This window comes from Phyllobates terribilis, unplaced genomic scaffold (assembly GCF_046119375.1).
Source record: "Phyllobates terribilis strain yellow unplaced genomic scaffold, ASM4611937v1 Scaffold_3047__1_contigs__length_92827, whole genome shotgun sequence".
Taxonomy (NCBI): Eukaryota; Metazoa; Chordata; class Amphibia; order Anura; family Dendrobatidae; genus Phyllobates; species Phyllobates terribilis.
In genome coordinates this window covers 50,154-64,770 of record NW_027365801.1, presented here as the reverse complement: position 1 = coordinate 64,770, position 14,617 = coordinate 50,154, and the positions used below count along the sequence as shown (strand labels likewise).

The 14,617-nt window shown below is 36.7% G+C and overlaps 1 protein-coding gene across 1 annotated transcript; it reads left to right on the top strand.

Moving 5' to 3' along the window:
• The first annotated feature begins 2,570 nt into the window (after positions 1-2,570).
• LOC141247494 (uncharacterized) lies at positions 2,571-11,101 on the top strand. The gene is made up of 22 exons (XM_073669225.1): positions 2,571-2,576; positions 2,660-2,768; positions 2,866-3,024; positions 3,551-3,556; positions 3,886-4,946; positions 5,036-5,107; positions 6,064-6,141; positions 6,465-6,579; positions 7,075-7,136; positions 7,237-7,284; positions 8,164-8,448; positions 8,543-8,602; positions 8,681-8,764; positions 8,858-8,923; positions 9,278-9,376; positions 9,470-9,688; positions 10,094-10,199; positions 10,280-10,500; positions 10,580-10,639; positions 10,722-10,835; positions 10,913-10,987; positions 11,066-11,101. Exons 1-22 carry the CDS (start codon positions 2,571-2,573, stop codon positions 11,099-11,101), a joined length of 3,141 nt encoding a protein of 1,046 aa, XP_073525326.1.
• Positions 11,102-14,617: the final 3,516 nt, after the last annotated feature.

The following is a 14,617-nucleotide window of genomic DNA, read 5'->3' as shown; positions in this document are numbered from 1 at the left end:
TGAGGTTGCTTACCCTTGCAGCCCTCACAAGATTTCGTCATCAGACTCAGTTCCCTAGATTTTACTAAGGCCTTTTCTTTGTCATCTAACCTAGTGGACAAGTCTAGACATTCGCTACGTAGTTTAGTTACTTCCTCTTCATATTCTATGATTTGAGATTTTAAAGCTTCATTGTCTTCTAATAGCCCCTTAATCATATTAATAAGGTATTTCTTTTCAAGAATGTTTAAGCGATTAGGGAAGGAATCAAGAGTTTATACCTCAGAAGTAAGAGCCTCTGCATTGGCCATGAGACATTTGCCTTGGAATCCTTCGTGGAGGTCAACTTCATCATCTTCTTCTCCCCATTCTGAGAAAAGTGCCTTCTTCTCAGTGGCCTCTATTTTTGGGTTGGTGCACGTCTTGGCAAGATGTCCCTTCTCCTGGCAGTTATAGCACGTGTACTCCTTGAGATCACGCTTAGCCGATGACGATGATTCTCCTGGTCCACCTATCTTCTTAAACCATTTCTTTACCATCTTTGTCATGAGAGCGGCTTCTGTATCATCGTCCTCATCTTCTTCACCGTCATAGATATCCATCTTCTCAAGCACCTTCGTGAGCTTCAGCACTGTCCCAGTGGCTTCTTTTACTTGTAAGCCCTTCAGTGAGCAATATTCTCGTGGTCGAAGAACTTGCCAAAAATGTCAACCATTGGAAGCTTCTTACAACTGTTAAACACTTAATTCCAAAATGTTGTTGATTTGATTTCTCGTAGAAGTTACAACTGTTAGATGAACACACAGTTCTCAGTTTCTTCCTAAACTCTCCTAATTATTGCCTAAGTCTTAAATCAAGATGATCTCTCTCTCTCTCTCTCTCTCTCTCTCTCTCGTGTTCAACAACAACGTTAATGGTAAATGAAATAAACTGTTTATACTATGTCATAATCATCGGGAACTAGTTACCTAAAATCATGATAATAATAATAAATAAACTACTAAATCTAAACTAGCTGAGTATAATAACAAACTTGCTTCAACAATTAAGATCTCAAATCTGTAAATTTTTGGCGTATCAAATCTTTCCTTCTATAGCACCTTGAAAACGTTCATACATAATGAAGGTCACGATAATTCATTAAGGTAGATGGAAGGACAAAAGAGTTGAAAGGTGAATAGTGGGGAGGAAGTTAAAAAAGATATAACTGAGGAGAAGTGAAGATATTGTAACAGTAAGTAAGATATAAACAAACTAATTATAATTAAGATACAATTATTAGAATAAATGGATGGTAAGGTATAAAGTAAAATCTTAAGGAAAAATGGTTAGATGACTTTTATTTATGGATAAAATTGGAACATATTAGAAGATTAAATTAGATAAATCAGATTTAAGGGTCATTTTTATTTTGAATCTGCATAAACTAACATAGATGTAAGAGAAACCATTTTTTGAAAGTAAATCTGACTAATATGTTGAGACAAATCAAGATGTAAATGAAAAAAATATGAATAATGATTTAGGGAATTACTATTTGTTACATAACGCTTTTTGCTAACCGTCGTACCTCGGTTCGTCACGAGTGAGATGAGGGACGCTTGCCACGAGCGAGAGGGGGCCGGTCGTCACGAGTGAGATGAGACCGCATTGGTTTTTTGGCTTATAAAGAAAATGACAAAGAAGTGGGGTTGGGTAGAAGAGTTGTCCGGAAGAAGAAGAGGGGGCCGAACCCAATGCAGCCGTCCGCTTGTATGTTTTTCGTGCTTCGCAAATGAGACCCGATTCAACGAGTGTGCACTCCACACTTCCTTAATGCTACTCCTTAATGCTACAAACTCAGATTTCATAGTGAAACTATTTATACATGTTTACTTCTTGGAAGCCCATGAAATGGCCCCTCCCTCAAGCAAGAACACCCATTCACTAGTAGACGATGAATCTTCAACATTATTTATCCAGTTAACATCTGAATAACCTTCTAACACCGAAGGATATCCGACATATGATAAAACCATGATTCATCGTACCCTTCCTGTACTATCATAAATAATCAATACAAACCGTTTCATTCATTTAAACAACGTTTTCATCCTGCCGAATGAGTCTACACCCCCATATAGGCTACCATCATGATTTTATGCGATTTTCTTCTCAAAAATATCATAAAAAGGCCTAAATAATTATTTAGAACCAATTAAAGTACTTACGAACCCCTAAAATCCCTCCAAACACATTTTAGCTTGCCTTGTTCATGAGCCATGCTTGTATCACTCGTCACGAGCCACACCTACTCATTTGTAACGAGCTGCTGAGGTGCCACTCGTAACAAGTCATGCTTGGATCATTCGTGACGAGCCACACAATTCCTCCCCTGTGATGAGCCACCATTATACCTCATGTGATGAACCGTTGTACGATAGATAGAAAAAAATTGGTGCGATGTTTAGCCGTCCCGATGATTTATGATTAGCAATAAGGTGAATAGCTACATGCAAATCCGAACAGCATGGAACAGGTGAAGAAGGGTAAACGACGCCGTTTAGTCATACGTTTCCTGGTTTCTTTACAAATACAAATGATAAAAGGAGATGACGGTGAGAAACCCCAGATCTCTCTGCAATTCGCTACGCAGAGAGTTGGAGTCCACAAACTCAGCTCATCTGAATCTCTAACTTAGCACCGTTTCGGTGTCGGTTCCCTCGTTACTCTCCTCTCGATCTCATGTGATTCATCTCTCTGTCAATGTGGATGTTTCTGTGCTAATCGGATCTTCTCTTCCTACTACGGTAAGCAATTGGTTCCATCAATCGCATCTCAGAAACTCTTCGACGGATCTTTGCGGTTGATCTTGTGTATGGTTTTTAAATTACGTTGTGTTTCTAGTTTATTCCGTTGATGGACCTAAAGTTCAATTACTTCCAATTCTTGAGGATGATCCTTACCTCTTTTTCCTTTTCTTTTTCTCCGAGTTTGATTTGGTTCTGCTTTTGCAGGATCTGGAAGGGATATATCTGAGATCAAAGTACTTTGTTATATTGGTAGGTAGAAGATGGATTGGTTCGGGGGGAGAGTTTCGTTAAGCAATTTGGATTTGGCGGGGGCAGTGAATAAGCTCAGCGAGAGTGTAAAGAATATTGAACGCAATTTTGATACTGCTCTTTTCGATGGAGAGAATGCCGAGTCCAGCAGTGAAGGTTCTTCTTTTCACCTAATCTATTTTCTATACTATGAATCTGAAGCATCTGATCAGGGGACCTTTACAATTTTTAAAATTCCTTCTGTTAAGTGTCTGAGTTAGCTGAAATTACTAATAGTTTGTTTGTGTGATCATTTATTTGTGATTCAGTGTCACTATTATGTTGGCTCGGGCTCAGCTGCATATAGAAGATCCAATGCTCATTATAGTCCTTAAAGTATATGTTACTCCACAATCTTTTACCTCATGATCACTCAGAATTCCATTTCTTCTGCTTACGGGTCTTACTTATGAAATGTTTTTCTGTTTTTCTACTGGAATAGTAAGATGTTTTAGAGTTATAAGCTATATTGCCCTATTCCACCCTTTCAGCAAAAGGTAAGCAGCTGGAAAGCCTTCTAGTTATTAGGGTATATATATCATTGCCTAAAGTTATTAGATTTATGAATTGCTACAATGGCATACTGGTAGGATATTAGGATTTGAATTATAATAGGATAGAAAGCAGATGAAATTTACAAACATATGCAGAGTACCAACATCTGTGAAGTTATTGAGGCAAACAGCTAACATTAGCTATTAGTTTGTTTGCTGCGTTCAACTCTATTATGCTATTTTTTGAAGTGCTTTATTTTTGCATTTGCATGCTTGTGTAAAATATGATAAAAGGGATTGCTTTGAGAGAATTCTTCTTCTGTTTGTCTCAGCTTCTGGGCCATGGTCTTCCAGTAATAACAGGAAAGCTTTGTTTGATCCTGTGATGGCCTTTATGGGCCAAAAAGAAGCTGAAGCTCCTGAAGATTCAGAATCTGGAGGAACCACCAGCCAGATGAAGGATGAAGAAAGTAAATCTGAGACAAGGGCTGAAGAAAATAAAGCTGAGATGACTGATGAAGAAAATAAAGCTGAGCCGAGGGATGAAGAAAATAAAACCGAGATAAGGGATGAAGAAAATAAAGCCGAGATGAGGGATGAAGAAAATAAAGCCGAGATGAGTGATGAAGTAAGTAAAGCTGAGGCAAGGGATGATGAAAGTCAAGCTGAGATGAGGGAGGGAGAAAGTAAATCTGAAATTACAGAGCAGTCAGTTACTAAAGAAGATTTATCCCCTTCATTAGAAGAGAATAATGATAGTGGTAATCCAGAGAACTCCTCCATTGATGTGGAACAACCTCATCAACAAATCCCTGATATGTCAGTAGAAACTCCGGATTCTTCAAATATTGATTCAATAGAAAACTCCAAGGAACTGGATTCTGAATCCATCTCGCTTCAAACAAGAGAGTTGAACTCTAATTCAGGGGAACTTGAACCGATTGATTCTGCCAAACAGGTGGATCAAGGGAGGATTGTTGATGGTGGGTCTTCAGTAAATTCAGAAACCATTGAAGTAAAGGTAGAAACTGATCAAGAACATCAAATTGAGAATGACAGTGTAGTATTGGAAGAGTCTCATGAAATCATAAATACTACTGATCACACAGAAGAGCAGAACATAGAGGCACTTCATACTGTAGAAGGCCCAAATATGCTCACAGTAACACCCGTGGACAATGAAAATGAAGCATCACAAACAAGCTCTGCCGTTATCAGTGAATCTGAAAATAACGTTGAAACAGAATTTAAGTTAATTGGTAGTGGTGAGAATAAACTGAGTTCATTACCCAGTGTGACCGAATCTGTTGATGCTGCCGCTGAGCTGGAGAAACTGAAGAGAGACATGAAAATGATGGAAACTGCTCTGCAAGGAGCAGCAAAGCAAGCTCAGGTATTGCATATATCTTGTAATGATTGAGCATTTAATCTTGCTGTCTTTTCAGTCTAAAGCAATATTGAAGAATGTTGCTGTCTTTTCAGTCTAAAGCAGATGAGATTGCAAAGATGATGAATGAAAATGAACATCTGAAAGCTCTAGTTGAGGATTTGCGGGTAAGTCAATATCATGTATTTCTTACATTTGTTTCCTTGGTGATATTTTCTCTAATAATTTGGGACTTCTATCTTTATTCTCTTCTTTTCTTCCAGTAATTAGAGCGAATATAATTCATGCACCCTCATTAAGATATGGAAATGGGAAAAACTAATTTATAACATTCTTTAACATGATATAACTGATGTAAAATTGTCTTTTAAGGGTACTTCTTATTTGTGAACCTTTTTTTAGCTATCTATCACCTATGCTTTATTGATAACCTAATTTACGATCCATAATTATTTGTAGCTTTTTACTTGAGTCACTTATAGATTCTAAGACTGATTGCTTTGGGCCTCCAACTGTATCTATGTACTCCTGAATCCTGATCCTTGATCTCATTTTACCTTACATGAAAATGTAATATTCTGTGCTGCTACTAGTATAGGTCTCTCTCTCTTTCATTTATATATACTAAATTGCTTGGTCGTAATTAAGTCTGTTATGCCATCTAAACTCTGAATAGAATATAAAAACCGTATGCTAGTGATAAGATCAGTAGAAAGAGACGGAAATGTTGTGCTTTATGTTGACTCGCAACAGTGAAGCTGTCATGAAAGTGATGATAGTGTATAACACTATGTACAGGGGTGTAAAACTAAAATAAATGTACTATAGTATGATGTTTATAAATGAAAAAAAGGAGCAGGTTTAAAGGGAACAAGTATTCATGCATTAACTGTACGATCTTGGAGCACATTTTCGGGAATAAGATGTGTATTATTCTGCTTATATTTTGTAATATTCTGTTGTATTATTCTGTTTGCAAGATCTGGTCATGTCTTTCAGTGTAGGATAATCATGTCTGAAATTTATCTTTATAGTTGTAATTTGTGCAAATAAATTTCAATATTAAACTTTTTCCTGCATTGTTGTTAATTAATCATTGGCATGGAATTGGTTTTGATGATAGAGGAAGTCAAGCGAAGCAGCGGAAATTGAGTCCCTGCGAGAGGAATACCATCAAAGGGTTGCAACTCTTGAAAGAAAGGCAAAATTCTTCCCCTGAGACACTTTTTAAAAGCAGCAAAATGGCTTTCTTGATAAGCTTAAAGACGAAATGAAAAACAAGTGGCCTAAATTTTTTTAGTTGCTTGGTTGTTTCATGCCCTAAAATGAGTATGCATAATTTGAAAGTGTTGTTCTTCTTGTACTAAAAGAAACTAAGTGTTTTTTCACAAGTAGCTGGTGACTGAATACTCTATGCCACATCTTTTTGCCGTTCAGTGAACTGCATAACTGCTAAAATAATCGTTTTCATTTTATTTTGTATATAGAACTGCTTCATATGTCTCTATCTGCAAATTATTTCAGGTGTATTCTCTTACCAGGGAAAGGGATACATTACGCAGAGAGCAGAATAAAAAAAGTGATGCAGCTGCTTTATTGAAAGAAAAGGATGAAATAATTAATCAAATTATGGCAGAAGGTGAGCTTGAATGCACAACTAATATTTTCTTCCTTAATTTTGAAATCTTGATACTTTGTATGCTTGAATTATTTAATATACAAATAACATAATGTACCATTTCCAAATAATTTTCTTCATCCATTTGGGCACCGTGGGAGGTATTTGACAAGGAAAAAAAAAATTTCTTTTGTATATGTAGCTCTTTCCTGTCTCTCTCAAGTTTTCCCCAGTTACTTATGTGATGGAAAAAACACTGTTAACAAACTCAGATGATTTTGGAACATTTAAAGGAATTATTGCTTGACTTGATTATGTTATTTAAAAAAGTAGAGTATCTCTGTTTCTTATAGGCAACGTTATGCTTTGAAAAGAGACCAAGTCAATTTCTTTGTTCATGGCTTATTTGCATAAAATATGAAGTAAACCTTTTTAATTAGTTTCAAATCTGTTGTCTATTTTGCCAGAATGAGCAACGTCTATTCATGCATCACAATGAAATTGTTTACATTGTAGGTGAAGAGCTTTCCAAGAAGCAAGCCACTCAAGAAGCTACGATTAGGAAGTTGCGAGCACAGGTTTTCATTTTAGTCCTGATTATTTCTATATTTGTGAGAATAATGTATGTGATCTCTTTTACAATATCCGTTGCTTTAACATGCATTTTTTGTAAGCTAGGTTAGAGAGCTTGAAGAAGAAAAGAAGGGTTTGCTTGCCAAGCTACAGGTAATTTGAGTTGAGTTTGTTTCAAACAAATGTTTTGTGACATATTGACATGCACTATATATATACCCAATTTCCCATTCAACCATGTGTAGGTGACTTGGGGTTACCCGTTCAGGAAAAAAAGAACTCTCTTAACATTTTTAATTAGTCTGCAAATTATCGCCTTATGTCAGCAGAATCAAACCGGCTAAATAAAATTATAAGCAATTGAACATCAGTTGTAAATATATGTTTTTTTATGTATTGGTAGTTTTGGTGGAAGCAAAAAGTTGAGTGACAGCTATGAATCTGTCAAGCAATTAGTATTTTGTTCAGCCATGGACCATCTCACTCATCAACCAATCAATACATCATCATTTGATTTGTTGCATTTACTTATCAACCCTTGTTATTTATTCCTAGTAATTACTCTTTCCTAATCTCGAATTTATAAATAAAATTTGTCAAATTTCTTGATAATAGCATGTTTCATATAAACATTTACCTTTTATCTTCATCTTTTTGTATAATAATGGCATCATTATTTTTTAATCTTCAATTCTCTTGGCCATTTATTTTTTTTCATCTATATTTTTTGGGTATTTAAGATCTTTATTTACTATTTGTTATATATATAGTTCTTTTTAAACGAAACCGTGCAAGACACGAGTACATATACTAGTGCATATTTAATTTGATACTGAAACCTGATATGACAAAGAGATTTCAGGATCTACAGATTAAAATTGAAAAAAGGGATGCAATCTATAAGTATCACTGGTGTAAGCTGATATGAATCTGTAATTGTTTATTTGTTTCAAGTGCAATACTAGATCTTACAGCTTGGATCTCTTTGAGAGCTTGAATAAGAACACAAGATCTCTGTTATCTATTTCTCAGGTGGAAGAAAACAAAGTAGAAAGCATAAAGAAAGACAAGTCAGCAACAGAAAGGCTGCTCCAGGAAACGATTGAAAAACATCAAGCAGAGCTCACTACACAGAAGGATTACTACGTTAATGCACTCAATGCAGCTAAAGAGGCCGAAGCATTGGCAGAAGCACGTGTCAATAATGAAGCCCGTACTGAATTGGAAACCCGTTTGAGTATTGCTAGTGAGCGTGAAGAAATGTTAGTTAAAGCACTTGAGGAACTAAGACAAACTTTAACCAGACAAGAGCAACAGGTACGTTTGAGTATAACATAATTTACTGAATTAAGATAGAAAAAACTAATCATTAAATGTATTCTAAGTGTTATGGAATCCTATTATATTGCAGGCTGCTTTTAAAGAAGATATGTTGCGTAGGGACATGGAGGATCTCCAAAGACGATATCAAGTGAGTGTCGGTTCTAAAGAAGATATATTCTTTTGAATATGATTATGATTGCTAATTCTGTATTACTGTGATAATTAGGCAAGTGAGCGTAGGTGTGAGGAGCTGATTACACAAGTTCCGGAATCCACTAGACCTCTCTTGAGGCAAATTGAAGCTATGAAGGTTCCTTCTAATTTTTTTTTGTGTTTCACGGTGTAGTGAATTGCCTTTTCACTCTTATGTGCATTTAATCATTTTCTGAATGTCAATTTACAGGAGACATCAGACAGAAGGGCCGAAGTTTGGGCTTCCGTGGAGAGAACTTTGAATTTCCGACTTCAGGTTTATATACAGTTCCTTAGATTTCATTAATTTCAGCATACTGTAACTAGTACTAATTTTTCATTTCCTGGGTTAATTTAGAGGGTTAGTAGTAGTTAATTAGTGCTGTTAGTGGGCACTTAGTTGTCTAGTTCATATATATAGTTACGCTTCTGTTAGACAGAGGATGAATAAAAAAACTCACTTTAATTATTGATAGAACACTGCCGTTCTTCTTGATCCCTTACTGCTAAACCTGATTTTTACCTAAAGCTACTAGTAAACCCTACTAACAATAAATGGGCCTATTGGGCCTGTTCTATTACTCAACAACTTCTCTATTGTTAGTTCAACATCAAACCATGGTTCACGCAGGAAGCTGAAGCGAAAGCTGCATCAGCTGAAGAGAGGGAGAGATCTATAAACGAGCGGTTATCTCAAACATTATCACGAATTAACGTCCTCGAAGCTCAGGCTAGTTTCTCAATTAGCTGTTTCTATTATCTCACTGTGGTTAAGATTTTACTTGACAAGTTTGTAACTTCTGGTGGTGTTATACAATAACAGATATCGTGCCTTAGAGCAGAGCAGACACAGCTTACTAGGTCACTTGAAAAGGAGAGACAAAGAGCAGCTGAGAATAGGCAAGAGTACCTTGCAGCAAAAGAGGAATCTGATACCAATGAAGGACGTGTAAATCAGCTTGAAGAAGAGCTCAGGGAACTTAGAAAGAGGCATAAACAGGAGTTGCAAGAATCTTTGGCACATAGGGAACTTCTTGAGCAGGTTACACTATGTTTTTATTTCATAACTTAGGGCTCGTTTGGTATTTATATCAAGGAGGTATTGCTATGGACATTAAGATATGGATCTATTTTATATTAAGGTATCAGATATAGGTACGAGTGATATACCAAATTTCTAGGAGGTATCAAAATAACACTCCAAAATCCTGAAAGATATCACTCTGATATCCATATGCTCTTTTATACCAAACACTAGATATCAATATTTGAATATATCCTATATCCTGATATGAATGCCAAACAGGCCCTCTCTGTTACCATAGGAGAAGTTCTGCCTTAAAAATTAATATTTCATTTTGGTCATGTCTCATATATCTTATCCTCTTATGCTGTACAATCTGAATGTTTTATTTACTTAAATCTTCTTTTATCTGTAAATATGCAGGAACTGGAACACGAAAAAACTGCCAGGTCAGAGCTGGAGAGAACAGTTCGTGCCCAACATTCAGATCACAGTCCAATTACAAAGCAGAATTCCATCACTGAAAATGGTATTGCATTAACCCTACTCTCATTTTTTCTGCATAGAATCATGCTCTAATCGTGCATTAAACATGATTGATCATTGCAGGAAAATTGATGCATAGACTTCCAACTTCTAGCAGCATTAGCAACAGCGAAGAAAGTTTTTTCCTGCAAGCATCACTAGACTCTCCAGATAATTTATTGGAGAGGAGAAATTCCGGAGAAACAAACATGAGTTCATATTATCTGAAAACCACGAACCCAGGTTCATTCGAAGCTGCTCTTAGGCAAAAGGATGGTGAACTCTCTTCTTACATGTCACGCCTGGTAATACTTTTTCGTGAAAGTTCCTAAAATGACATAAAACTGAAGCAGCTTGATTGATTGTTGATTTATTTTTCTTCAGGTAACAATGGAGTCAATAAGGGACTCTCTTGCAGAGGAGTTAGTTCAAATGACTGAACAAGTAATAAATTCCTATACTTATCCGCGTGTTCTGAATCTTCTCAAGTCTATTATTTGTCTGAGAATCATTGAATTGTTTGTAGTGCGAGAAGTTGCGGATAGAGGCAGGCGCACTAGCTGGCATTCGTGCAGAATTAGAAGCTTTAAGACGAAGGCATGCTGCTGCACTTGAACTGATGGGTGAACGTGATGAAGAGGTATTAAATAGTAATAAATGAGTAAATGAAGTAATTGATAAAATATAAGCGGCTAACAGTAAAGCATTGGTGTATAGCTGGAAGAACTCCGAGCTGACCTCATAGACGTAAAGGCGATGTACAGAGACCAGATCGACTTACTTATAAACAAGGTAACATCTTGTATTACATTGTATTGTTTGAAATCCGTGTTTTAGTTTGACATATATGCGCGTTTAAACTCGTGACAGATTCAGGTGTTGAGTGAGCAAATTGGTGCTGCTTAAATTTATACTGGGGTCAGTATTAAGGATGTTATTTTCAGCATTTATAGAAGCTTGTGTTATTGCTGTCGAATATGTAACGGAACGGGAATTGAACTCTGAGTATTATTTTTGTATAGGTGGATTTTGTTTATAGTCTTATTGTGTAATCACGATTACACCAGTGTTAGTGTGTGATATTGGCTTTTGTCCGATTATAGTTTTGTCAGGATGAATGAATTGTATACTAGCTACAGCAAATCTCGGTATCTTGATCAATGAATGTCGACTAAAAAATGACCGAATAACCCAAAACCCTAGCCCATCTCTTCCTCCTACAGCCGCTTCTTGCAATTTCTGCCTCTCTTTGCCCTCCGATCCTTCCTTTCGATGGCCATCTTCCCTGGTGTGGGTTGGGGAGGTGCTGCTCTCTGCTCACCCAGATGGTCTCCTCTCCCGGCGGTCCCGGCCTTGGTGGCCGCCTCCGTCTGATGCCCCTTGTCGTCCCATTCTTGCCTTTCCCGTCCTCGCAGCACGTCAGGTGCCATTCTTGCCTTTCCCGTCCTCGCAGCACGTCAGGTGAGTTCTTCGGTGGTGGTGCGGTGGTGCTCGTTCCCTCTCCCAATGGGCTGGAGTTGGACTACTTCCTCGCTGTCCTGCCCCTTCCTCGCCGTCGACACCTGCAGGTGGTTCTCCCCGGTGTCTGCCTCGTATCCTCTCTGTTGTAGGGTTCGGTCTCCTGCAGGGTGGTCTGTTAGAATGCTGGTGGTGTTGTTCGATGGAGGTCCAGCTGCAGGTCCCGTCGGATCAGGTATGTTTTCTAGCCCTTTCGACTCTTAATCTTCCGATTTATGGCTGGTTTTGGGCGCTCTCGCGGTCCTGTGAATTAACATTAACTGTGGATTTTCTCTGGTTTTTGCTGTTTAGTTACCTATGGTTTTTGCTTAGTGAGGGATTGCGTGTTCTCCATCCTCATTTTTTACTTATTCTGTTGGCGGAAAGCCACATGAGCATCGGCGAAAGCCACATGAACATCGGCGAAAGCCACATGAACATTGGTGAAAGCCATTTGATCTACAGAAGTTGCAGTATCTGTGGATCAATCACAATAATTATCTTACCTTTTATTTGTATAAACTTAGCTGGAAACAGGTCTTTACTCTTTGCTTAGTTTATACATTCTGCAGAATCTTTTATTTCAACACTGAACCAACCCTTGAACCTATCATTGACAAGTTATGTACTTCCACTGGGACTCTATCTATAACTTCTGATTTCAAATACTGCCATTCGACTATAAAGTTTGATGTGATTATTTTGAACATCCTGAACAATTTCTGGCAACTAATATGCAGGAAAGTTTTTGACTTGATCAACTTAAAAATACATGCATCTTATAGTAATTTACAGACCAATTGTTATACGCATGAGCACATTACTTTGAACCTTGATGTGATCATGTTGAACATCCTGAACAATTTCTGGCAACACTTATGCAGGAATTTTTTTGAATTGATCAACATAAAAATACATGCATCTTTTACTAAGGAACAGATCAAAAGTTATTCATATGAGCATATTTTTGACAAAAATTCTGATGGCCTTTCTTCGGTTTTAGAAGTCACATACAGAATCTATGAAATCTACAATCGGAAAGATTACAGTTCAAATCCAGCATACATCACTTGTAATATAACTCAAATGGACTCTAAAATTTACATTGATCAGGGCCCAACAATCCGATTGATTCGGGCTCTTAGTCTAAATTTGGAAAACTGGAATACTAACAACTTGGGCCATAGCAATCCCCAGTCTGTAGCAGACTACAATTACAACTTATTATGAATATCAGATATTGGAATGTTCGAGGCATTAACCATCCAAACTTTACTACTCATATAAAATATATTCAGAGACTAAATAGACTTGACATTCTTAGCTTATCGGAAACAAAATCTATGAATAATCCAACCACAGAAGAAATTAAAAGGTTAGGATTCGATAAATGCTTCACCTGTCCAGCTGATGGTACTAAGGGAGGTTTATGGGTCCTAATCAAGAACTCTTTTGCAACTCGAACCATTTCCTTATACAAAGCTATTAACAATACTATTTTTCTAATCTGTAACATTAATAATATTAACTTTATACTAGTTCTTCTATATGCTCCATCTAGAGACCACTTAAAAAATGATTACTGGAATTTTGTCAAAGAGGAAATTATGGATTTACACCTTCCATGTGTTCTAATGGGTGATTTCAATGATATCCTTTCTCCATTAGACAAACTTGGAGGTATAAATCCTTACTTAAGAAATTTTGACCGACTAAACAACCTTATTACAGACCTAGGGCTCATAGATACAAATTTTGAAGGATTTCCTTTTACTTGGAGGAAAACTAGAAATTTTGATCAAAACATTTTCGAACGACTTGATAGAGTACTCATTCATGCCTCACTTACCCAGTTATCTAATAATAACGCGGTAAAACATCACCCTTTCTCCTCCTCGGACCATTGCTTAATTACAATCACTCTTGGCAACAAATCTAGTTCTATCAAACTTCCTTTTAGATATGAACAAACCTGGGGCGATATTAAATCCTTTGAAGCCTTGGTTAATAAAGTTTGGAAATATAAACTTACTGGATCCTATATGTTTAAATTCTCTCAAAAACTGCGCATTCTTAAATCTTACGCTAAAAATTGGGCTAAGAAAAATATCAATCACAACTTTTCTCAATTCACAAATTCAGAAAAGATACTCGAAAATCTTTACTCTCAGTGGTTACAAGACCCCGGGAACAATTACCTCAGTAGAAAAATAAAAAATCATTCGGATAGACAAGCAGCTCTTCTGAAATTCAATAATAAATTCTGGAAAAGAAGAGCCAAGATTAAGCACCATGCTCTTAATGACCAAAATACTAAGTACTTTCACTCCATAGCTAAGATCAAAACATATCGTCAAGCTATCCATTCCTTTCAGACAAAGAATAATACTATACTCTATTCTCAAGAAGAAATCTCGGAGAACATTACCTCAAAATTAGCAAGTAGATTAACTTCCAACCCAAACACATCTATCTCGATGGCAGAACTTTCTATTATCCCTGCGCTCATTTCGGATGAGGAAAATCTACAACTTACCAAAATTTCAACTCTTGCTGAAATTAAAACTGCAGTTTTTGAGCAACCTCCGGATAAAACCCCGGGCCTTGACGTGTTTCCAATTGACTTCTATAAAAGATTCTGGAAATACATATCACCATCCCTCTTTGAAGCTATAAAAGCTTTCTTTCATTCTGGACATCTATTGGCGCACTGGAACCATTCGTTTATAGCCCTAATACCTAAGAAGGATGTACCTATAAACATCAATGATTATAAGTCTATTGGACTATGTAATTCATCTTATAAGATTATATCAAAAATTCTGGCTAACCGACTAAAAACTTTACTTCCAAAAATTATCTCTCCTTTCCAAAGTGGATTTGTGGAAGGTCGAATAATCCATGACAATATATTAGCTGCTCATG